Here is a 24,155-nt window from a genome sequence, read left to right as displayed (position 1 = left end):
GCTGGACCGGAGAGCTCCCGGCCATCGTTCTGGCAGCTGGTCTGGCTTCACTTGCCCCATCGCTGTCGGAGGGGGGGAATCTTCAGGCCGCCCTGGAGGCTCCATCCAACCTGCCTCCCCTTGAAAACGAACCAGGAGCCTTGGTAGAGCTTGACTCCTCACTTTGCTGCTATTTTTAATCTGTCATTAGAGTTCATTTCCTTTCTGGTGCCTGGTTATTTTCTCTCTGAGGTTTTCTACTGTTTGTTTATTTGTTCACGTCCTCCCTGCTGAGCTGTTCCTTCACGTCTGTTTTCTCTCCGGAAGCTGTCGAGGCAGCCCAGAAGCGTTCAGCAACGCCACCACATGCAGTCATGAGATGGCCCCTGTGAACCGCCGCCATGGTGGCCAACCCAGCTGGCAGAGCCCTCCCCGGCACCACTGACTCCAGGGCCAGTATGGCCAGACCCCAAGCTGCCAGTGGGTACTGGGCACAGTTGGCTGAGATAGCTGCGAGGGAGATGCCAGGGTGGCCACCTGCATCTCTGGGTTGCTGTTACCATCAGTTTATCAGCTCCAGGCACTGATTAAAAATAATAATTATTCCTTTTTCTTTGTGTCACCACTGCTGCTCTGTGTGAGGTGCTCCCCATGCCGCCCGGCTGATGTATCTCCCCTTCTTGGGTTCATGAGCTTGGGTCCAGGATGCACTCGATGCCTCCGCGTGAGCCGTGAGTTCCCACCAACCTCCTCAGCCCTGGAAACCTGCTGCTTTCTGGTCCAGGAGCGGCTTTCATTTTCTTCACATTAGGCAGCTGATTTCTGAGCAAGGTGTTGAATTTTCCATGCCTGGCTTTGCTCTGTTTTCTAATTTGTAGGTTTTTCCAGTCCTTGTTTCTCAGTCTTTGTATCTCCCTGGAGAAGTCTCGCTTGGCTGTCAAGCAGTTAAACCCCAAGCCCACAGCAAGGGGGGGGGTCCTGCTTCTCGTTTGATGGATTGCATTTTTATCTCTGTTTCTACAGCTTGTGTAAACGGGCTGGTGAAACACTCTTTCCACTCAAGATGTGCAATGGTGTTTCCTTAAATCTGAATCCGGCGGGACCAAGATCCAGCACATCTGAAACAGGGCTCTTTGGAGCAGGAATACTGCTATATGAGAAACATGTTACGCAGGCGCTGGGCTGTTTTACATGCCGTTCCCTGCTCCTTTGGAGCCAAGACACGGAATCACTCATCAGCTACGTCACAGAATGCCGCTGCCGAAGCCCCCATAGTGTGAACGTTGGCAAGGGGAAGTGGACAAATCCTGCCATTAATATTTAAACCCAGCATAAATCCCGTTGTTTGCTCTTAAATGTTTATCCAACTCCCCGGCGTAACTGGGCAGCCCGTTATCTGCTGGGTTGCGTTGCACATGTGGGAATCTGCTATTACAACCCTCTCTCTGAATCTTTTATAGGAGAGCAAAAGACATTTACAAGCAAATTTCGGTTTTATTTGGAGGCGGGGGAGGCGCGTTACTAATTTGGTTACGGCCCGAACCCCAACGTGTGAAGTGCTCAATGTGTTGCGTAGGAGGAGATGGTTTTATTTAGCTGCACGCTGCTTTCCTTGCTGTTTGGGCTTTCTGTCACTAACGCTATGTATGAGCAGTGAGCACTGAGGGTAGCCCCAGGAACCCCACAAAAATGCAGCCACTTTTTGCATCTTGCTGACTCCTCTACCTTTATCTGTCACAGCAGCCTGGGTGAGGGACCAAGGATGGGCTGAACTTAGGTGGGATGGGTCACCCCAGGCATCCATGCCCTCCTGGTCCCTATAGATGCAGCCAGGTGACCCTATAGAGGCAGCTGAGATGACCTGGCTGGTCTGGATAGCTGCAGCTGGGAGCGGCGGGTGAGATGGTGGGGAGGAGGATATTAAGAGTGCAAGCGTCTGGGATACCTCTCGATGGGGCCGGATAAGCGCTCATGGTAGACAGATTAGTCATCGGTTCCTGATAGGGGATAATCGCTGGCTTGTCTGCTCTGTATCTGTGAGATAAGGATGGGGTTGGGGGAAGGAAGGAAAAGGCACAGAAAAGCTGCGACAGCCGGGGTGGACTGGTCCTGGTGCGGTGGTCCCTCGTGGCTTACAGCAGGGCTTGGCCACCACCGGTGGTGCGGGAGCAGGTTCAGGGCACGCGCGGGGCTCTAGGTGAAAGCCCTCGTGCTCATCCAGGGGCCGTTACTTCCTTTCTGCTGCTTCAGCTCCCATCCCAATTACGTGGTTATGTTGACTATAAGTTATTCTACAGAGGGAGCAGCATCCTCCTCTCCCTTCAGCATGGTGCAAGCTGCACCTAGAGCTTGCTGGAACAGCTTTCAGGCAGTGTCTGTTAGCAGAAATTAAAGGAATTTTGTAAAGGACGTTAAATACAAATAGCTGTATCTTAGCGGGCCAGGAGTGTTCTCAGCCTTTGCCGGAGGAGCAAAACCCCTCAGGTTGATGTCCTCGTGCTTGCAAGTCAAGAAGAGACAGTCGCCCTGCTGAGAAGGCATTCTGGAGCTTGATTTTCATGAATTGCCTTTGAGCTCCTGGTTCAGCAGTGCGTGGGGCTGGGGCGTGTGCAGCATCCTGAGCTGTCTCTGCGTGGAGGTGATGTCTGCTCCCCAACCAGATCCCAGCTGAGTGGGGAAGACATCATTAAGATTTAGCTGGGAATGTGTTGGCTACAGCACCCGTTGGCTGTCGTGCAGCACCTCGTTCTTCCCGTGTTGACCGCCTTCCTTGCTCAAGAGGGAGACGAGATGGGAGAAGCAGACCAAAGTGGAGTGGAGCATCCTCCAGCTGCACCGGTCTCTCCTTGGCACTGGTCTTCACTGAGGGGTTTCTGCAGAGCAGGGCTCAAAAGCAGGGAGACGAAAAGCTGAGTTTCTGTTCCCTCTTGCGCTCCTGGCTCCTCGCTGGAGCCATGCTGCTGCCTGCCCTGCAAGCCCAGCAAGCCGGGGGCACTGCTGGGAGGTAGGACAGCGCTCTGGGGTGAAAAACGGGAATTGAAAGGGGCAAGGCAAGGGGAGTGTGGATCCAAGCTGTTGTTTAAAGCACTTGTGGTTTTTTTTCTTTTTTTGTTCTCTGGAAGATGAAATATATAGCCTGTGAACACACACGTGTGCCTGCCAAAGGCCCTGCTCCGGTCACAGTTTGCTCTTTGAATGATTATTGATCCTTTGCTCTTTCCAGCAGAGGGTCTCTCCCAGGCAGGTACACTGATGCACAGGGACTTGTCCCCTGTCTTAAAGCAAATGAGGGGCAATACCAGGCATTTAACCCGGGGCTCTGGAGCCCCTGTGCAATGGTACCTCTGTTAGACTGTTCCTAATGTGGGCTAGGGCTTGCAGGAATTGGAGCTTTACTGATGCTTAAACAAACTGGTGATGTGGAGCAGGAGGAGGAGCACCCTGGGTGATTCTGGGAGCCAGGGAGCGCTCCGGGCTCTGCAGCTGCCCTGTCTGCTTCCCCGGGGCTTTGAAGGAAGGCAGGTCCCTGCTATTCCTCAGCCTCCCTTCGCGTGGGGCGCAGAGGGAGAGGGGCTAGCTAGGCATTAGCCGTGTGGTTGGGATCCCTCTTGACGGCTGCTGCCACCGCTGTGGAAGGAAAGCCTGACGCTGTCAGCTGGGGCTCACTGCCTGGGAACCTGGTTGGTTTTCCCTCCCCTGAGCTGATAAAATAGAGGTGGGTCCATATAAAATAGAGGTAGGTCCACTTCTTCTTGCTGGTGGGACTGCTGACCCTGCTGCTATAAACACAGTTGTCTCTTTTCTCCTCCCTCCCCATCCCCCTAGGTGCCCCTGACCCTACTGCTGGGGCCAGCATCGATGACGAGAACTGCTGGCACTTGGACGAGGAGCAGGTCCGAGAGCAGGTGAAGCTGTTCCTATCTCAGGGAGGGTACTACGGCTCGGGGAAGCAGCTCAACTCCATGTTTGCCAAGGTGAGAAGGAGCTGGCTGCTCTTTCCCCTCTCCGCTCAGCACGTCACGTAGCCAGCAGCTCGCCGGCTGCCCTGGCAGGGTGCCTGTCACAGCTGGGAATCTCTGCTCCAGTGCCTTCTCGCCCGGTTGTGGAGCAGGCGGTTGTAATCCAGGCTCTGGGTCAGGCCTGGGTTGTCTCACCCGCTCTCCCGGCAGGTCCCTTCCTCCCACACAACGGGCTTGCCGTGATCCCTGCGCAAGGCAGGGCTTTCCCCCATCTCCCCATCAGCATGGTGGGGGGAAAGCCAACCTTGCAGAGCCTACGGACACCATGAAGAGGTGGCACCAGCCTACAGGCTCTTCTCTTTCTTTGCAGAAGGGCCTTGTTTTCATGTACTTGATTGCTTGGTCCTCTTCACAGCCTAGGCTGTGGCTGTTACTCAGCTGGACTCCAACCAGCCAGGTCACAGCCATTGCATGAGTGTTATAATGTATGACTATACATTATACATGTATACGTATGTATATATTTACAGTCTGGACCCCCAGACGGAGGGAGCTGTGGGTTGCCAGTGAGGTTACCATGTATTAAACACCTCCAGGGGATCATGGTTTGTCTCACAAAGGACCTTCTCTCTTTCCAGGTTCGGGAGATGCTGCGCATGAGGGACTCCAACGGGGCCAGGATGCTGACATTGATAACAGAGCAGTTCATGGCCGATCCTCGGCTCTCCCTCTGGAGGCAACAGGGGACAGGCATAACGGAGAAGTGCCGGCAGCTCTGGGATGAGCTGGGTAAGGGTCACCGCCTTGCAGAGAGCAGCAGCAGAGTTGCCTGGGCTGCCAGGCCAGCAGACATCATCTCAGAGGCTTTTGGGGCTCTGTTTTGGGAGCAGAGGCCCTGAGAGATGCCAGGAGCTTGCTCTGTCCCCTGCTGGGGAAATCCTGGTGGGACAGCTGGATCAGGCCCCAACTGTACAGTTCAACACCTTAAATCAGCCCCTCTCCTGCAAAGGAGTCAGGGATGATGGGTGTGCGGAATGTGGCTGGTCCCATACTTGTAGCAGCCTGGTGTTTGGTGTGCTGCCCTGAAGCCTTTGCGAGGGAAGATGCAGGCTGGTGAGCCCCAGGGGCTGAACATAGCCTGGAGGTGTGGAAGTGCCATTCCTGGAGGAACGGTGATCCAGAGGGAAAGGCAGGTTCTCAAGTCTCATCCCATCTAACAGATTGCTGCATGCTCTGGTGCACGTTTCCAGGGTGAGGGGGGCAGGCTGGCCAGCGCAGAGCCTGGCTTTAAGGGAAATGCAGTTCTGGGTAATTCTAGCTAAGCACCTTAGACACCGGCTCAGCTGGCTGACAGCATAATATCATTAGAATAAAACATTTAGATGACGTGGGCCCAGGGAGGTTGGTTGTGTGGTGGAGTTAACCCAGCAGTTCTGGGCTCTCCTGGACATCTGGGATGTTGGATGAATAGTTTGACTTGTGCCATAGTTTCATGACAAGTGAGTTTGAGCTCCTCTGTAGCCTGCCGGTGGGAGATGCTGTGTAACGGCAAGGGCTCACGGGCTGGGACCAAACAGATGTTGTAGAGCTGGAAGAAGGTTGAGGGTGGTCCAGGGTCTGAAACTGCAGCTGGGATCACAGACCCTTGTGCCAAGTGCCCAACAAATGCAAACATAGCTGTGAGATTGGCAAGCCTGGCCAAACAGCGCAGACAAGGGCCAAGCAGGGGTAGGTTGTCTCGCTTCTGTGTGAAGTTCCCTGGATGGAAATAACCATGCCGGCTCTGAAGAGCTCATCTGTGCTTGCTTGCCAAGAAGGTATTTCCGGGAGTTTGGGATGCTGCAGCTAGATGGTTGGATATGCAAGGATCCCAGAGAGGTGGCCAAATCCACTAAGCCAGAATTTCCGCATGGAAGAAAGCAAACACATTGATGAAACGTGGATGGAAGGGTGTCTAGGTAGGCCTGGACGCAGGAAGCAGTTTGCCCAGAATTACAGATTATTTGGCCAGACTTCAAACCTGCTGTCCAAGCCACGAGCCCTCCCTCCCTTCCCGCACACAGGAGGCAGGAGTGGTTGGATTTGTCCTGGCTTAACCGTGCAAGGACCAGGTCGGTGTGCGTAGTTTTGGTCGGCAGAGCGGGAGGAGGCAACAGCAGATCCCCATCAGCAGATGGCAAGGTGGCTAGGGAACATCGGGGCCCTACCGAGGCTGGATCAGCATGACAGCAGGTGAAACATGGTGCCAGCCAATGCACGTCAGAGCGAGCGGCTTGCCTGGCGTGGGCACGTCACGCGGGAGGGATTTGGGCATCTCCATGCTGAAGAGAAGCCCCTGCGGAGGACACAGTGATGGTCCAAGAAGCAGCTTCAGGACAGGATGGGCATGGACAATACTCAGAGCAGGGATTATTCCCCCCATCTTACAGAAGCCTTTTGGATTTGGACCTGGGCAGCGTTTGCTGTAGAAACGGAGCATCCCTCTGAAGGAAGGGTCCAGGCATGGAGGGACCAGAACTGCAGTGAGATGATGGTGTTCACCGGTAGCGAACATCTGCAACACAGAGAGATGGCCCAAACCATCGCTGCGCAGGCAATGGTAGCTGGGGCATGTGGGGTGGTGAAGGCATGTCGTCCGACCGCCCGTGGGCTGCAGATGCCAAAGCTGCCCAGTGTTACTGCTGCTGCCAAAGGGAGGGATGAGGGGCCTGGTGCCAGCTGCTGCGGGAAGCCCCGACGCAGACCGTGTTCCCCTGCCACGTGGAAGAGAAAAACGGGCCTTGCAGAAATTATTTCAGGCACGTGTTTAATAATTAATCATCGATTTTAGCAAAGGCTGCCTCACAGACTTGCGTAGGATTTGAAGAAGATCAGCCTTAAAGAAGATTGTGGATTTATGCTGGGGAAAATGTAAAGGATTTTGCAGGATTTCAGAGTTTAAAAAAAAAATTAAAATAAAAAGGGCATCGTTTGCTTGTGCGTGTGCTGCCAACTGAACATCTATTGCCCCGTCTGCTGGGGAGCCAAAGGAAAGACCTGCTGGATGGAGAGCTCTGCAGCGTGGGAGTATTTGCCCTGGCGTATTAGTACTTACGATTAAAGCCTAATTACAAAAAATAGACCAAAAACCAGCTGAAGTGCAGCCTGACCTTAATCTGCCTGGAGACGGGTTTATTTATCTCGGCCACTTGTTTACAGTGGGGAATTTCAGCAGATTAAGCTGGGGAGCGACCCTGTGGGAAACGGGAGAATTTCTTTGATGGTTTGGAAACTTGGGCGCGGGATCGGAGTGCCTGTCCTCCCTGGGGCCGGCAGCCAGGACCGCTGGGCTGGGAAGGCTCCGACCCCCCCTGTCCCTGCACCCAGCCCCGTCATCAAAAAGCATTTTTGTTTAGAGGCTTAACTTAATCGTGATCTGCTGCTTTGTTCCCCACTTAACCTTCTGCTATTGGAAAGTTCAGATGAAGGTTTCTGCAGCATGTGAGCAGACACGGAATCTGACCCGGCGTAGTGTTTTGACTCAGGACAGGAGTCACTTGGGCTGTCAGCTGATGTCACTTGACCATAGGGCTCAGAAAACCCCTCTTTTCCATCTCCCAGATAACTATTGCGGCCAAGACAGATGCAAATCCGTCTTTCCTCCTTGTCCCCACCTCCCCGCCACATCTTCCCTTCTGCAGGAGAGCCCAGGGGCATGGTGTTTCAGCAGGCAGAGGATGCCTCAGAGGACTCCCAAAAATAGGCTGCGAAGTCATGAGGCTTCTGAGGATCACATTTTAGCCGAGCTGTGAGAGCCAAAAATCCAGCAGGCACATCCCATTCCTGGGGGTGTCGGAGCCAGAGCACCAAGACTGGTTACCATTTGTCAGCTGAGGCACACTGCTCACCGTCCGTGAGCCAAAATCGCCAGAGGCTGCTTTTTGCACCAGCAGCCCCAGAGCGGGTGAAGAGGGGCAACGACAACAGGCGGGAGTGCTGGTGGGAAGGGGATGCCCAAAATCAGTCGGAGTCCCAGGACACCCAACACCAGGAACGAAGCACAGGGTTTGGTTCATGCCCACTCAAGGAGGTGGGGAGTTTCCTGCCCTCGGGACAGGCAGCAAGCAGGCACCCACCGCTCAGCTGAGGGGCAGTAACCAGAGCCTTAAGGAAGACTCATTTTCCAGAGCTGAGACCTGATTTTTTGGAAGATGCTGTGTCCATGCAGCCCCCATGGAGCCTACAGGAGTCTGGGAGTGAATGACATGGACCTGCTCTGGGAGGGATGGGCCCCGAAAGCCCCTAAGGAGTCACCACTTCTCTTGCACATACATTAAACGCTGACATGGCAGCTCAAAAGTCTTACTCTCCTACTGTTAATCAGAAAGGGGGGGGCGGTTTCGGTGGGGTTTCCTGGGAGCAGCGGAGCTGAGATGTGTTTGGAGATGGACTGAGCGAGGGCTGCTTTGAATATTTGCTGATCTTCAGTGCCTGTGGTTGCTTTTCCCACGCCCGTTCCTGGATGCAATGCTGCTGCCACCATTGGCGTTGTGATGCCGTGGCGTCTCTCCTGCCGAGCCAAGCTGCTCCGAGGAGCCGGACGTGCACAGCCACCATGCCTTATTGATGTCCACAAGTCCAACTAGCAGAAGACGGGTGCCAGGAGATGCACCCCAAAGGCACCGCTAAACCTCAGCTATAACCCAGGGGAGCGGGGATAAACCAGAGTGGAGTTGGAGTCAGGACATCGCTGCTCAGCCTGGTTTTGCCTTGCGCTGCCTGGAAAAGGGACTGGCTGCTCCAGCTGCCTGTGTCAGAGTAGCAGTCTTGCTTGGGGCTGTCTGGCTCGACAGTGCAGCTGGGGAGCTGCTGCACAAAACACAGTGAGCAAGGGAGATGGTTTGGGTGCCTGGAGGAATCCCCTCACTGCGCAGCAGAGCCGTGTCGGGTGATGTTGTCCTGCTGCTGGCTGTCACTTCGGAATGGGAATTTTGGCTCTGGGAGTGATGGAGAGCTGGGGGAGAGCAGCTGGCTGGGCGGAGAGGAGGAAGGTGCTCCAGGTGTCCACTGGGCCCACGGAGGAGAGGCAGGGGAGGGTGTTTCTGCAGGAGGCTGAGCTGTCCTGGGTGTGTGGCAGGATCTGACCCCGGAGGAGAGAGGAGCAGCACGGGCTGCTCAGCCCAGGGGGATCCCTGGGGACGCTGTGCACCACAGCTGTGCCAGCACGCAGCCATCCCACCCTGCGGGGCAAGCACAATGAAGGGGACGTTCTGCATCCTGGCACCTGTGCAGGGAAATTTGGGCAGAAATGCGATTAGCTAAAGGAGAATTCATGGTTTTGCACTTATTTGGGTTGCTGCAGCCCTTTTCAGAGCAGTGGGTGACCCAGGAGAGTTGGCAAGGCTTGGTTAGCAGCACCAGCGTCAGCCCTGTCTTACGAAAGGATGACCGGGATCTTAATGACAACAGATGTCCTTGGGCCTGGTTCTGCCTCTCGCGCAGCAGACAGCATCATCAGGCCTGCGAGATCCCATGGTTGACCTGGAGGGTGTCAGAGTGTGTGTCCTACTCATGGGCACCTCTGCTTGCAAGATCTGGAGGGCTTGCACCTTTGGAGGGCTCTTGCCTGCGAGACATCAAGCCAAGCTCCAGGTTCCTCTGCTGGTTCCTCTGCAGGCTGGGGGCTACTGGGGATTAAAAAAGAAAAAAGAAAAAAAAAAGGGAAGAAAATACACCAAATCTCCTTTTTAAATAGTTGAATGCAAATGGCCTGAAGAACAATGGCAGATGAAATAGCATTCGGAGTGGGCTTTAAAGCGCTTGGAACGTGGGTAGGATCAAAATCAGGTTAGTCTTTGGAGATACAGACTCCGCAGCTTGCCAGGGTGTTTTTAAGCATGCTTTGATGTGTAGTTCAAACACTAGATTTGTCCTGGCAGACAGAAGCACTCACAAATTCATACACAGCCACTCTCTCCTTCCCTCCTCCCCACTGTCCCCCCATCTCATGAGATTATAATTTAGCTTCATTACAGAGGAGTTTTACTTTTATTTAAAAGCTGTCTAAATCCCCCTCCTGGGTCCATGCATTATGCTGAAATGAGTTTACGGACGCTGAGGAAACCTTGCAGGCTCTCACAACGAGCGTGGCAGCAGAAGAGCTTTGCCCCGCGGGTATGGTGGTAGCACCTCCTCGATTTCTTGGCTTTGTTTAGGGGCGCTGTGGGTGTGCGTGGTGTTAAACCCGCACTGCAAGCTGGAAGAGAAATCCTGCTGGCTCCGGCAGCTGCGCAAGTGGGGTGAGATGGACGTCTGTCCCCTGGAAGATGGCAATTATGGTAACGAGCTTCCCAACATCACCAACGCGCTTACGCAGAGCTCCGGTCACAGCCAAGGTGAGTCCGGGCAGGGGGTGAAAATCCAGCCGGAGGCCACAGGGTTTGGATCAGGGTCAAAACTCACTCCAAAGTTGAGAGACCTCAATTCACCTGCTGGTAATGTCTCCAGGAGGCATGGGAATACAAAACATTCATCTTTACAGCCTCTAGTTTAGATACACTTGGAAATGTTTGACTCTCTGCAACATCATGGGTGAAGTCACCTGTATTTTTGAGCATCGCATCATTTTCAAAGGCCGCTTTAAAGCAATTTAACCGCTGGGGAGTTTGGACCTATACGGTCTGTGCAGGTTTAGGTATGGAGTTTTATAGAAAAATGGTGCTGCTTGAATCGGAGCATAGCTGAGCTCGGAAGCCCTGGCTGTAATGTGAGAGTGAGGAGTTGGAGTTTGTGCAAAGCCCCTCTCCCAGTACTTAGGTCTCGCTTCTGGGCTTTGATTCAGATGGTAGGTAAGTCATTAGCTAGGGATGTTAAACGTGGTTCAAGTGCAGAGCACAAATGGAGCAATGTAGTTATGGGGTTGTTCCTCCATGCTAAAATATTTTCTCAACCCCTGACAAAGCATTTGATCCCTCTAAAGCCCTTTTTCCCCTTCCTTTTGCCTGAAGTAGACATTAATTGAAAGTTACTGCTCTTACCATGCTTCCATCTGCTGCTCTGGAATTGCTCTTTGGTGTATTACGTGTGGCCAGTTGGGAAGAGGAGAGGGGGGCGGCAGCCTTGCCACAAAGGAAACTTCACTCTTCCGGGTGGGATTAGTTCCCCAGCAGCAGTTTGGGAGCATGGCTGTCCTGCCAGCCGACCCCAGCCGTGGCCAGGACTGTGTGCCCCGGCCACCTCCCCATGCGCATCCTCAGGGAGCAGATTAATTTAAACCTGGCCTTGCTCCATGTCCTATGCCAGCCCCGGGACTCCCCCCTGGTGTTCCCAGCTCCGCTGAGGATTCACTCTGGCATTGAGGGCAGGTCGTCGGGGCTGAGCGGGTCACGTTTTCAGACGCGCGGGGAGTTTCCGAAGCGCGTGCCAGGGACGTCCCCTTGTCCCCACGCTTCTGCCTCTCCAAGCAGGGGACTGAAAGCAGCACAGACCCTGGAGGTGTCCCGGGGTTAATGTTTGTGAATATGCAAATACTGCTGCAAATTGTTGCCAGCCTCTTTTATTACTGAAAGGAGAACAGCTGATTGCTGAAATCCTTCCTGTTACAGTGTGCAGGCTTGGTTCTGTACGTACCAACACCTGTTTAATTTCTCTCCACCTCGGGGTGCCTGCAGCATTCAGGCTAATTGCTTGTTGCCATCGTTTCCAGAGCATGTTTATCCAGCCGCCCTGGATCAGCTTTGAGCAGTGCCTTTTGTTTTCCCCTCTCGAATGCATTTAACTCGGCCTGTCTTGTGAGTTGCAGGAACTAACATGCAGCGTTGCATCCCCTTTGGGGCTTCCCGTTTCGCAGCCCGCTGGCTGTGTTTGGCCCTTCTGCTCCAGCGTGGCTGGAGCTATAGCAGGATTGTTCCTGACAGGCCTTTTCCTCCCGACAAACCACTTGTCTGATCTGTCTGGCCGGAGTGAAATGCTCATGCAGCATTTGATAGCTTCAGAAACGTCAGTGAAGTTGCAGAGCAGCCCTAAAGAGGAGCACAGACATCTGCTGCAGAGCAGCGGTGGGGTTTCAGACAAAGCTCCTCCCTTCCAGCCCTCTCACACAACCAGAGGAAGTTGCTGGAAGGCGATGGTTCCCCCCATCACCCGTAGACAAATGAGACACGCTCATGCGGTTCCCTTCACAGCTTCAGGTGCTGTTGATCTAAGCAGCTGTGGTTCAGTGAAGCCGGGGCTTTGCGTTAGAGCAGAAGAGGAGAGCTCGTGGTGTTTGCGGGGCAGTAACGCTGAGGAAGCCCAGTCCTGACCGCTGGCAGCTGCCTGCACGCTGGGCATCACGGGGGTGGGAATGCACTGCCACATTTCAAGGCGTCAGCCTCGTATGTGACAGTGAATGATCATCAGAAAGCTAACTGCAGGGCAGACCCTGCCTCTTTTCTCACCTCTCTGGTCAAGGCAGCTATTCTAGCAAGTTTCTTAGCAATGCTGTCTAAGGAGACAGCAGTCTCCATCAGAGATGGGGTGGTCGGCAGAGGTATCTAAAAGCAATCTGCTGCAGCGCAGGAGCCAGAGCCCCTGTGCTCAGCATGGAAGTGACTGGGGTGGGACCGGGTGGGGCTTTTCTCTGATTGTAAAGACATTGCTCTGCCCAGGGAGGTCGTGTCTGGGGGCAGGAACAGGCTGCCCCTGCCCCACCAAAGCACTGACGTTTTTCTCTTTGCAGATTCGCTGGCCAGGCCCAGACGAACCGTGTTCACCCGGGCAATCGAGGGCTGTGACCTCCACTGGCAGGACAGCCACCTGCAGCGCATCATTAGCAGTGACTTCTACGTGTCTCCCTCCTACCAGCGGGAGGGCGAGAGCCTCCTCTTCAACTCCCAGGGGCAGCCGCTGTGGCTAGGTGAGCATCCAAGACAGCAGCTCCTTGCATGGTCTGGGTGGGTACGGTTGCTAGTGGAGAAGAGGCACCCAAGGCATCAAAGCTTTGCTGCCCTGGCTGCTTGCAAGCTTCTGCATTCTAGATTGAAAGTGCCTCCCTGGCCTTTAGCCTGAGGAGCAGGGCGAGCAGAAGGACTTTGATGCCCTCCCACACCCCAGCCACAGTCCTTATAGTAAGTAAGACCCACATCTTTACAGTCTGGGATCCCCTTGGGCAGCTTGGACCAGGCTCGTCATGTTCTCTTTCATTCTGCTAGTGTTTGGCTGTCCCCCGTGCAAGCCCTCACTGTTCCCAGTACAGGGGGATGCTGAGGGTCCCTTGAAAGTTGGCTGGGGAGCACAGCTGTATCCTCCGGATTTTTTCTTCCCTGCTCTCACCCTCTCTTTAGTCTTCCCTTAAAGGCAATTAGCAGACAGTACAATTAAGCCTTGTATGAACTTAAGGCATACTGGACCATTCGAGCCCAGTACCCTGCAGCTGTGTGAGAGACCTTTAGTCTATGTACCTCAAGCCACACAACTTCCCTACTGCAAAGTCAAAACCCTTGGCAGATCTGCAGATCCTTGACAACTACATGTCTGGGATGAGAGTGGGTGAGACAGAGAACTTGGGCGTGTCTCGTGTGGCTGTCAGCCCTTAGGCTGACCCCCAAATGGGAGATGCAAGCCCCCCACTCCACCGGAAGGATGGATGCCTCATCCTCACAGCCCAAGAGGTGAATGTATGGACATGGAAAAGGTCAAAGCCCACTACCACTCTGTCATTCGCTCCAGGAGCCAGGGTCTGCCGTCACCCAGCCAAACGGGAAGAGAATATTTAGTGACCCAGAGACGTGGTTTGTGGAGCAGTGGGCACTAAGCTGCTGTTAAGGCCAGGGCATGAATTAAAAAGGGCCCATGTGAAGGCTGCTGGTCCATCTCTACTAGCTTAGCTGAAGCAAGAGAGGACATTTCTACTCTAGGAAGAGTTTCATTGTAGCTGCAGGCGGCAGATCTCCTTGCCACGCAGCCGTAGGCAGTGGTGGTGGACTAGTGCTTCCAGGGACTCCGTCTGACAGGGATGTGGTGGCCACAGCTCCCCTGGCCCTATCATGATCTGGGCTCTGGCTGAGCCCTTTGACCCAGCTGGTTGGTGCATGTTATTTTTCTGATGTAGTTGCCTTGATTTTTGCATTTTGTGCTTTCTTGGCGCCCCTTCAGGGACTCAGCGCTGGGAGAAGAGTGTGATTTGTCAGCAACTTCCAGTGATGAATTCAGCGAGAAGCTGAATATTTCATCCATTTAGCAAATGAGTAGAGGGAGCAACAAGAAGCTCTTTTACAGATGCGTTTGTTCTGAAACCTCTTCCTTGTGTGTTCCTTGCGGGTGACCTTTGGGACGTGGAAACCCCATTTGTGGAGGTGGTTGTCTGCATTTCCAAAGCTTTCTGAGCTCTTCCAGGAATAGAAATTATCCCTCTACCATAATTTTAGATCTTCTATGTTTGCATCCCCCCTACCTTGCTAGGACATTTTGCAAGAAAATAGGATTTTTACTACTTGTTATGCAGCATGTCATGTCATCTGCTCCTGCTAATTTCTCATTCAGTCATAATCCTCTCCACAGTTGCTTGTGATTTCAGGTGAGCAATGAGCAGCGGGAGCAGATGAATTCCTAAGCAACTGTGAGTCTTGGAGGGGGTTTCATGCAACTGTTCCTAATAATAAAACACCAGGTAGGAGAGCTGCAGAGGAGACAGGGTGTCTGCAGAGCTCGCTCCATGGAGGCGTTAAAAGAAGCAGTTCAAAATGTCACCCCAGATCTGCCAGTGCCCCCAGTGCAGTCAGTGCTGGATGCACAGCCTCACCCCATGTATCATCGCCTGTGTGATGAGAGCAGGGAGAGTTGTTGGAGGAGATGCTAAGAAGCGTTTGTGTGCACAGCAATGAGAGAAATCACCATAAGCCATGCAGATTTTAGGAGAAATGAGCGGCAGGGTTGTAACAGCCTGCGTTTGAAGCTGTCATATTGCAGCAATGGTGTGTTGGAAATGCTTCCATTAGGTAAGGTTTGTGGAGGTGGGTGTTTAGGTGCTGATGTGGCTGCTGTCGGTTGAGCATGGTAGGAGTCCTCTTAGTATTCCTGGTAGGCATCCCTGCCAGGAGCAGGGAGAAAGGGATGAATTCAAGACAGGGAGCAGGAGTTTAGCCGGGACGTGGGGAACATCAGTAGAAGAAAATGCCCTGAAGCCTGATGCTGTCAGCTTCTCTCCCCCCATCAGTACCAGCCCATGAATTTCTGGCTCAGCCATGCCACCATGTTTGTCCTTGCCTTGCAGAACACGTCCCGACAGCCTGCGCTCGGGTGGATGCCCTGCGCTCCCACGGCTATCCCAGAGAAGCTCTCCGACTAACTGTTGCCATAATCAACACCCTGCGACTGCAGCAGCAAAGGCAGCTGGAAATATATAAGCATCAGAAGAAAGGTATGAGTAGAGCTATGGGAGAAGTGTCTCAGGAGGTCTGACTGGGGTGTCCCAGCTGGTTGAGAAAGTCATCTCCACCTCAGAGAGTAGTGCTGCCCCACCCAGAGCAGCAGAGGTTGACAGCGGGCGGTGCTGTATGGGATTACTCACACCCTAGAAAGACAAACTGATGCATCTGATTGCTTGAGCCAAACGGTGTTCGTACCCACATGCTAAGGACAGAGGTGCCCACATGCTGTTTCAGGCTGTTGGAGTAGGGATGTTCTTGTTCCCACTGTCACCGTGCCTGGTTGCCTGTGAGGGTTGCACAGGCAAGTGATGCCTGCGTTAAAGAGGAGCTGCGTGTCTGCAGAGCTGCAGTAACTGGCTGCGTGTGCTACCTCCACCTTGCATTTGCTGAGTATATTGTACCAGGAGGCAAGCCCAGTGTTTCTCCTTTTGCAGTTGCAGGTGGCAGGGAGCTGGGGTCAGTTACCACAGTGCTGCTGGTGGTCGGTGACTCCTGGACCTTGCTAGCTCAGCCAGCTTGAGATCATCAAAAGATGGAGCTTTTAAGACTCACTGGGAGTCTTTGTCATCTCTGGAGAGATTTCTGCTTGTGTTGCCAAAACATTCAGACTATCATGCAAACGAGTCCATAAGCTGCAGGTCTGACTTTATAGACCTCATCTTGGGACTCTGCAGTCCCTCGTGTCCTCCTGGAACAGAGAACAAGCCACTGCATCTTATGTGGCCTTAGGGGCACCTTTTTTTGTTGGGTGCCTGCTCCCTCTGATGTCTGAGGCAGCGTGCATGGTGGCTGCTCTGAGCTGCTCCTTGCCCTCATGAACTACCATGCCAGAGTTGGCCCTGGAGGTCCCTGTGTCCCAGGCCATGGGGTAAGAAAAGGCCTCTGGTCTCAGAGACCCCTTTGGGTGCAGAACCCGTCTTTAAATTCCTCACTTTTAATGTCTTTCTGTTCCACTTTTGGCAGAGCTGCTGCAGCGAGGAGCAACAACCATCACCAACTTGGAGGGCTGGGTAGGCCACCCTCTGAACCCCATCGGCTGCCTCTTTCTCACCCTGACCGAAGCTTGTAGATTAGAAGAGGAAAATTGCCTTGAAATTTCAGGTACCGAAAGCTCCTCCTGGCTCCCTTCCCGGTGGCTGTGGCTGAACTGAGCCCAGCGGGCAGACCCTGGGTGCACGTCTGGGGCTTGGAACTCCTGGGCTCCAAATCTCCCCTCTCTCCACCTTTGCAGGAGCAGCCAGGACAGCGCTGCAGTGCATAGTGGGGGAGTTGGTGCCCTGAGTTTTCCCAGTGAGGTTTCCCAACCCAGTTTTTCTGGTTTGCAGCCAGAGCAGAGCAGGAGAGTGGCTCAGCAGAGCTGGGCCAAGGCATGCCAGTCCGCGGGAAGGCTCTGGTGTCAGCTGTCTCTGGTGTCAGCTGTGCACCCTGTTGCACAGGTCTCAGGTCTCCTGCATCTCCTAGTGAGAGCAGGAAGGAAGGTGAAGCCCACGTCTCCTACAGGGAGCTTTTATCCATCATCTCTGGGTAACTGAAGGCAGGCAGCAAGGGAAGTGTGGGTCTGGCTTCTGAAGTTGAGAGGTTTTTCTCTCTGCCATGGTTCAGCCACCTAGGAAGGCTCTTCTAACCTTGCTGCATCTCTCCCCCTTCTTCTAGAAGCCGGGGACTCCAAACCCCCAGTGTATCAACACGTGCCCGTCGCGACTGGCAGCCAAGACAGTGGCGAGTCCTACCTGTCCCTGGCTTTAGAGGTGGCCCTGATGGGGATGGGTCAGCAGAGAGTGATGCCTGAAGGTCTGTATGCCCAGGACAAGGTGTGCCGCAATGAGGAGCAGATCATCGCCCGGTTGCAGGACCTGGAGCTGGACCCAGTGCTGGTGCAGACCCTGCGGAAGCAGTGCGTCTTGCTGCTGGAAGGTGGGGGCTTGGTCCATCTAGCTGGTTTCTGTATCTTAGCTGAGTGTTGGTAACATCTCCAGGGTGCCCTTTCCAAGGTTTATGCCTGGTTGACCCCATTCTGGCTTCTTCCTCTGTGGGTGTGGTGCTGAGTATGTAGGGTGGCTGCTCTGCCCCATCACCTGGCAAAGCAAGGGTTTGCTGACATCCCTGGAGCAAGACCACCTCAGAGGCATTACGGAGAAGGGTACTAAGCATGTGGCCTCAGTTTCTGAGGGATTTTGACCTGAAAGGATTTTTAGAAAAGGAAAGAGCAGCCCTTTGCCCTGGATCCAACTTGAGTAACGCACCAGGGAGCTGCTGAGCAGATCCTCAAAGCTTTGGTGTGATGCCGTGCACCGATCCTACTGTGCTAATTATGGCTGACAGGCTCTGCTTCTGCCTAGGTGGTCCCTTCAGCGGCTTGGGAGAAGTCATCCACCGCGAGAGTGTCCCCATGCACACCTTTGCCAAATACCTGTTCTCTGCTCTGCTGCCCCACGATGCAGACCTGGCGTACAAGCTGGCTTTGCGGGCCATGAGGTAGGTGTATGTTTTATTCCATCTCTGCCCCTGTTTTGCTTCCCTCCTTTTCTCTGCCGGGAAGCCGGGATGCTTTACAACCCTAGAGTAGGGATGGGAGCGGAGGCAGGCTTGGAGCTTGCCATCCCTGGGATCATCCTGTGCAGCGTGTAGGGCTGCCAGGGCATCAAGCAGCAGTGCAAAGAGACTCCTCATCTCTGTTTGGGCGATTCGATTCCTGGTTTTCAAGCCCCATCGGTAGGGATTTGCATGAGCCCAATAATGTCTGCTGGTCCAGCCCTCTGCCCAGCCCCTCACCCTAGGCGGGACTGCCACCTGCCTGTCCTGGTGACAGGCATCCTCCGCCGGAGCAGGTCCTAGGCACGCATGGTGCTATCATCTGCCTTCTGTCTGCCAGGCCTTGGGCACCCTGCAGCCCTCCCTGCCTGCGGGAAGGGCTGTTATCCTGGTACACATGGGTAGATGATTGCCCTGGGCTCCCGGATGTCGCAGAGCCAGGCAGAGAGCACAGTTGTGCTCTGTTCTCCATTAAAAGTCAGCTCCGTCTCTGGCATTGGGGACACGGCCGATGCCAAGACCCGCCCCATCTCCCTCCCCGGTGTGTGACACCCCTCAGACATCAGCCCGTGTACTACAGTTTTTTGGCAAGGGCTGGATGGGTCTTGAAAAGGCTGGAATTTCCCAAATGAGTCAATGCTTGAAGGACCGTCAACCCCCGAGCATCCCAGTGCCTTCTCCCTCTGACCCCATTAAAAGTCCCAGCCCAGAGCATCATCTTTCTTGGAGCATTTCCTTGGTGAAATGGGCCATCTCTCCCCAACGCCAGGGGAAATTCTGAAATCCCCCTGCCCTGGGAAGAGCTGCTCAACAGAACAGCCAGACCTAAAAGAGCAGCCAAGGGCCTCTGCAGTGCATGGGGACACCATGCCCCACCAGACCTAAGACCTCCAGCCACTGAGCAGGAATGGGACCAAGTGCCCTGGGGGTGCACGTTGCACGTTGCTCCCTCTCCATCTGTGTCAGTGCCCGTCCCCTGCTCCCAGCTGGGACCCCCTGTGTCGGGGTGTCTTTGACCTGAGCTGGGAAGGTTGGGCTTCTGCTGCCCTGTGGGTACACCAAGCCTGTGAGTGAGGAGAACAGAGACGGCTGGATGCTCTCCGTGTCATGGGGACAATTTCCCTCCTGCACGCTGTGGCTGGCCATCAAGTTAGTGACACCAGCACCAACTCAGGGGTTTAAAAGCCAACGTGGTTTTGTCACCGTGGCTGGTGACATAAGACTCCTGCTCCCCTTCCTTAGACTTCCTTCTCCCCTGGGTTTTCCAGGCTTTTGGATATCCCCACACAAGCAGGTAACTCAAACCGGCTGCCGAGGCCCTGGAGAAATGTGCCGCTGCTTCTGATCATAACCGGGCATTTTAAGAAGAACCAGATGATAAAGCCAGGAGTTCTGCCGGGTGCTCTGACATGAAAGGAGCAGGGAGGGAGGAGAGGTTTTGCTTTTTTTTTTTCCTGAGGCTTGTGCTTTTCCTTACAAGTTTATAAATCACTTCACGGATCATTCTCCCCCTTTCAAGTCGGTCTCAGATTGATCCCTGTGCCTATGGGTTGAGCACGCAGCCTCGGGAGCCCCCACACATGCACAGCAGCAGGATGCTTTCAAAAGCAGTGCTGCGGGCAGCTGCCTGCAGGCAGCCCCTGCCTCGCCTTGCCAGTGCCTCAGGGAGAGGAGGTGAAGCTGGGGTTGGGCTGGGGCTGCCGTGGCGAGGTCTGATGTTGCCTCCTCCCATTTACCCTTCAGGTTGCCCGTTCTGGAGACCACGGCACCATCCGGCGACGTGACTCACCCCCACCACCTTGTCTCGGTGGTCCCCAGCAGATACCCGCGCTGGTTCACCCTGGGGCACCTGGAGTCGCAGCAGTGCGAGCTGGCCTCCACCATGCTCACAGCAGCCAAAGGTTGGTGGGGGGTTGGCTCTGGGATGGGGGTGATGGGACGGAGCTGCACAAGAGCATCAAAGGGACTTTACTGGAGAAAAGAGGGAGCTCCTCTTTCTACTCCCTTGAGCGCTGGCAAAGACCAGGCTGGCCACCTCGCTGGCAGCCCGCCACGGGCAGGGCACAGTGAGCTGGCCTTGGAGCAGCCCGGCGGAGCCTGGGATCTCTGGGGCTCTGATCCCAAAGGGCCCCAAGGCTCGTGGTCCAGCAGGGCGGGACAGAAGGTTCCCAAGAGATGTGTGCAGCCCTGCAGGGACGCCAACTGCAGCGCTGGGGATCCCGGGTAGTGCTGCTGGGTGATGCTGGACCATGCCTGCCCTGCAGCATGGTCAGCTGCCAGGTCAGCTAGCCCTGCCCAACATACCATGGGTTCATGCTGTGGGCTTTTCATTAAACATCTCTCTGTCCAGAAACCAGCCCCACTGGGACGGCGAGCGCCTTGAGCCCTGCGAGGGCCAGCGAGCTGAGCGGTTACCGCTGCCCGCTGCTGTCCCGCACGGTCTGCGTCAGCCTCCAGCAAACTGTGCTGCCAGCCTGATGGGGAAGGTGCCGCTTCCCCGACAAGGTGGAAGGTAAATGAGCCGTCAGCAAGCTCCAGCCTCGCTGCCTCCGCAGCCTCTTCTCTCCTTCCAGCCCTCCTCCTCTTGGCTGCTTTTCCAGGGCTGATGGTGTCCTGCCCCTACCTTGCAGTGCCCTGATGGAGAGCTGGCACCTGGATGGAAGTGGCTTATCCTTAGTGTCTTCTCCCTTCCAGCCCTTAATGGGGATGAGTTTTTTATGACGGGGTTGTAGGGCCGTTGGATTACATCTGTTTTTTCCACCGTGCCCTTCCCCAGGTGTTCCCCCACCGCAGCATGTCCAAATGTGATCCTCTGTCCTCGCGGCCTCTCTCGCCTGTGACCCCTCAAGCCCTTTTAGGGAGGCTTGGATTTTGGTGGTGGTGCAAGCGGCTGCTGTGGGTGGCAGGCAATATCTTTAGCTATTAGTCACTCAAGATGTCTGTGTGTGCCCAGGTGCAGCACTAGGGTTTTTGCGCTGCTGTGGGTTATTTGGTTTTCTTTGCGTGAGGTTCATCTGCTCAGTGTACGACTATGGGAGTAGAAACACAAACTTGGAACAAAGCAGAGGGACTTGATGTGGCACATTGGTGTCTCTGGTCTGCACCCGTGCCAAAGGTCCCTCTCCCCACCCTGTGTCCCACAGGGGCTGGCAGGAGGATTTCCCAAGCCAGATGCAGGATCATGATATTAATATGCCTTGATGGGTCTCTCTTCCAAGATTCTGCTCCATCTCCCAGTGCCATCACAGGCACCTGCAACCTCCTGTGGCAGGAGTCCACAGCATCACTGGGTGTTGTGCCAGGAGCCCCCTTCTTTGGGTGTATCTCAGCCTGTCTCAGTTATGATAACTGCGTGCCTGACCTAGGGAATCCAGGACTGAGCCTCTGCAGCAAGTCCAGGTGACCCTGGCCCGGCCTTTGCTAGCCTTGAGGTGGGAAGGGACTTACTGGGCAAGACAGTATGTGTGCAGCAAACAGCTTTTTTCTTCTTTTTAAAATTCCTAAATGAAGACTGACCTTTCCGCAGCCGTTCAGCACTGAGCATCTCCCCAAACCCCTCCTTTTGTCAGGAAAAGGCTGCTTTACGGCTGTCAAACTTGAGCCCAGGGTAGAACATCCAGGTGCCTGGAGACATCTGCTAATATTCCAGAATGTGACTGGGATCACTCAGGGTTGTTTGTCCTCTCCATGAGAGGATAGTCTTGAGCGACGATGGATGCTGTAGGATATGTTATCTCCTGGGGAGGATGCCCCATTTTGCTGTTGGACAGTAAGGCCTGATCCAGCATCTCTGTGCATCCCTCCATGTGCGTGTCCAGAGGGGCTGACCATGCTGGAGGGGCTGTTCACCACTCGATGCAGGCAGGAGATGGGGCTCAGGAGCAAGGTGGGGGGAGGCCAAGCCATCTGACCATCCTTTGCTGCACCCAGGGGACATGCTGCGCCTACGCACGGTGCTGGAGGCCATCCAGAAGAACATCCACTCCTCCTCCTTGATCTTCAAGCTGGCCCAAGATGCGTTCAAGATTGCCACACCGGCTGACAGCAACTCGGACACAACACTGCTCAACGTGGCGCTGGAGCTGGGGCTCCAGGTACAAGATGGCATGGGGGGATGCTGGTGGCCCTTCTGTCCCACATGCTGCAGCATGACAGTCTTCCACCAAGCAGATGGTCTCCCGTGGAAGGAGTGAATTCATCCCTGCATGGCCCTGAGCAGGGAAGCTCAGCCCCAGGAGGCCCCTGTGCCTGCCGAGGTTTGGGTGGAGGCGAGGCAGCACCGGAGAGCCTCGCAGGGAACTGGTAGCCAGCTGGACCAGGCAGATTTTTGGGGAGCACCATGGTGTTGGGTGGCCTTGGTAGAGCCCCATGGGGCGGCTGGTCACCCCGGGTTTGCCTCGCAGGTGATGCGCATGACCCTGTCCACCCTCAACTGGCGGCGGCGGGAGATGGTGAGGTGGCTGGTGACGTGTGCTACTGAAGTGGGTGAGTGCCTTGCTGCGCTGGGCGGATCCAGCCCGCGTCCGTTGGGAGCAGGGTGGGCACGGACATCCCGGGGTCATTCATATCCCTGGACGTCTGAGCTCTCCTGAGTCCCCCATTTCTTCCTGGATGCACCCCCAGAGTGCCAGCTGGCAGGGCTGGGGCCACAATGGTGGCCGGGTTCAGAACTGGGACAGGTCCCCTGTACCCACGGACCAGGCCAGCAGTGTTCGCTGTGCCCTGCAGCATGGCCAAGCAGGGTAGCCTCTGCCTGTCCCACTCTGCCCTGTCCCTGTTGGAGCCGAGGCAGCGGCTCAGCACTGCTGCGGGTTGGCTTTGCCCCGGCTCCGGGCACCCAGGGACTCGGAGGAGCCCTGTGATCTGAGCCGTGTTTCAGGGCTGTGCCATGACCCCAGTGTTTTCTTGCAGGGGTGAGGGCCCTGGTGAGCATCCTGCAGAGCTGGTACTCGCTGTTCACCCCCACGGAAGCCACCAGCATCGTGGCAGCTACGGTGATGTCCCACAACACTATCCTGCGCCTGAGCCTGGACTACCCACAGCGGGAAGAGCTGGCTAGCTGCGCCCGCACCCTGGCCCTGCAGTGCGCCATGAAGGACCCGCAGAATTGCGCCCTGTCTGCCCTGACCCTCTGCGAGAAAGACCACATCGCCTTCGAGACCGCCTACCAGATTGTCATCGACGCTGCCTCCACTGGCATGACCTACACCCAGCTCTTCACCATTGCCCGCTACATGGAGCACCGGGGCTACCCACTCCGGGCGTTTAAACTGGCCTCATTGGCCATGACACATCTCAACCTGGCCTACAACCAGGACACGCACCCAGCCATCAACGACGTGCTCTGGGCCTGCGCCTTGAGCCACTCTCTGGGCAAAAATGAGCTGGCGGCCATCATCCCACTGGTGGTGAAGAGTGTGCACTGTGCCACGGTGCTCTCGGACATCCTTCGCCGCTGCACCATGACAGCCCCAGGGCTGGCCGGCATCCCCGGCCGCAGGAACTCGGGGAAGCTGATGTCCACCGACAAAGCCCCCCTGCGACAGCTGCTGGACGCGACGATAAGCGCCTACATCAACACCACCCACTCCCGGCTCACCCACATCAGCCCACGGCACTACGGGGAGTTCATCGAGTTCCTCAGCAAGGCCCGGGAGACCTTCCTCCTGGCACAGGACGGGCACATACAGTTCGCCCAGTTCATTGACAATCTCAAACAAATCTACAAAGGCAAGAAAAAACTGATGCTGCTGGTGCGGGAACGGTTTGGGTGAGCCCCAGCCCCCACCATGCTCACTGGCAGGGTCCGGCCACAGCACGGGGACTTGGGAGAGAAGAAGGAAAGCAAGCGGAGATCACCTTCCCCCCATCGGCAGAGGCTGCTCTGTTCTGGTCTTCTGTTTCCTTTTTTTGTTTTCTTTCTTTTTTTTTTTTTCTTTCTTTCTTTCTGGGATTTAACCATTTCACATGCTGAGAGGATCCAGAGATTCCTTGGGCACAAACCAAAAGGCAACCACGGGGAAAAAGGATGGTTCGCTCAGCCCCCCTGCCCTCCCTTGCCAATACCAAAAGCTAACCTGGAAATCTAATACCTCTTTCCTGAAGGAAGCGGCTGCTGGAGGGATCCGAAGGTTGCAAAGTGCAAAAATCTTTAAAATTACGTGGGGAATTAAAAAAAAAAAAAAAAAAAAGAAAAAAAAAAAGGAAGAGCAAGCAAAGAAACCCACAACACTAGAACCTCATGCGTCACCAAAAGCGATGGCTTTGCAGAGCGCTTCTCCCACCCGCCCGAGACATG

At 55.0% G+C, this 24,155-nt stretch overlaps 1 protein-coding gene across 1 annotated transcript in view; it reads left to right on the top strand.

Annotated features, from left to right (window-relative positions):
• ZSWIM5 (zinc finger SWIM-type containing 5) overlaps positions 1 to 23,700 on the top strand; it is a 101,460-nt gene extending 77,760 nt beyond the window's left edge. The window contains exons 3-14 of the mRNA XM_059821803.1: positions 3,805 to 3,953; positions 4,577 to 4,727; positions 10,133 to 10,312; positions 12,637 to 12,813; positions 15,169 to 15,315; positions 16,289 to 16,426; positions 16,979 to 17,239; positions 17,665 to 17,800; positions 19,601 to 19,758; positions 21,788 to 21,951; positions 22,261 to 22,342; positions 22,769 to 23,700. Of these exons, the coding sequence (XP_059677786.1) occupies positions 3,805 to 3,953; positions 4,577 to 4,727; positions 10,133 to 10,312; positions 12,637 to 12,813; positions 15,169 to 15,315; positions 16,289 to 16,426; positions 16,979 to 17,239; positions 17,665 to 17,800; positions 19,601 to 19,758; positions 21,788 to 21,951; positions 22,261 to 22,342; positions 22,769 to 23,631 (2,606 nt within the window). The 3' untranslated portion in view covers positions 23,632 to 23,700. The remainder of the gene's footprint in view (positions 1 to 3,804; positions 3,954 to 4,576; positions 4,728 to 10,132; positions 10,313 to 12,636; positions 12,814 to 15,168; positions 15,316 to 16,288; positions 16,427 to 16,978; positions 17,240 to 17,664; positions 17,801 to 19,600; positions 19,759 to 21,787; positions 21,952 to 22,260; positions 22,343 to 22,768) is intronic.
• Positions 23,701 to 24,155: the final 455 nt, after the last annotated feature.

This window comes from Gavia stellata, chromosome 10 (assembly GCF_030936135.1).
Source record: "Gavia stellata isolate bGavSte3 chromosome 10, bGavSte3.hap2, whole genome shotgun sequence".
In the NCBI taxonomy this organism is placed as follows: Eukaryota; Metazoa; Chordata; class Aves; order Gaviiformes; family Gaviidae; genus Gavia; species Gavia stellata.
Note: the sequence above shows the minus strand (reverse complement) of the source record. Positions and strands in the feature narration are given on the sequence as shown.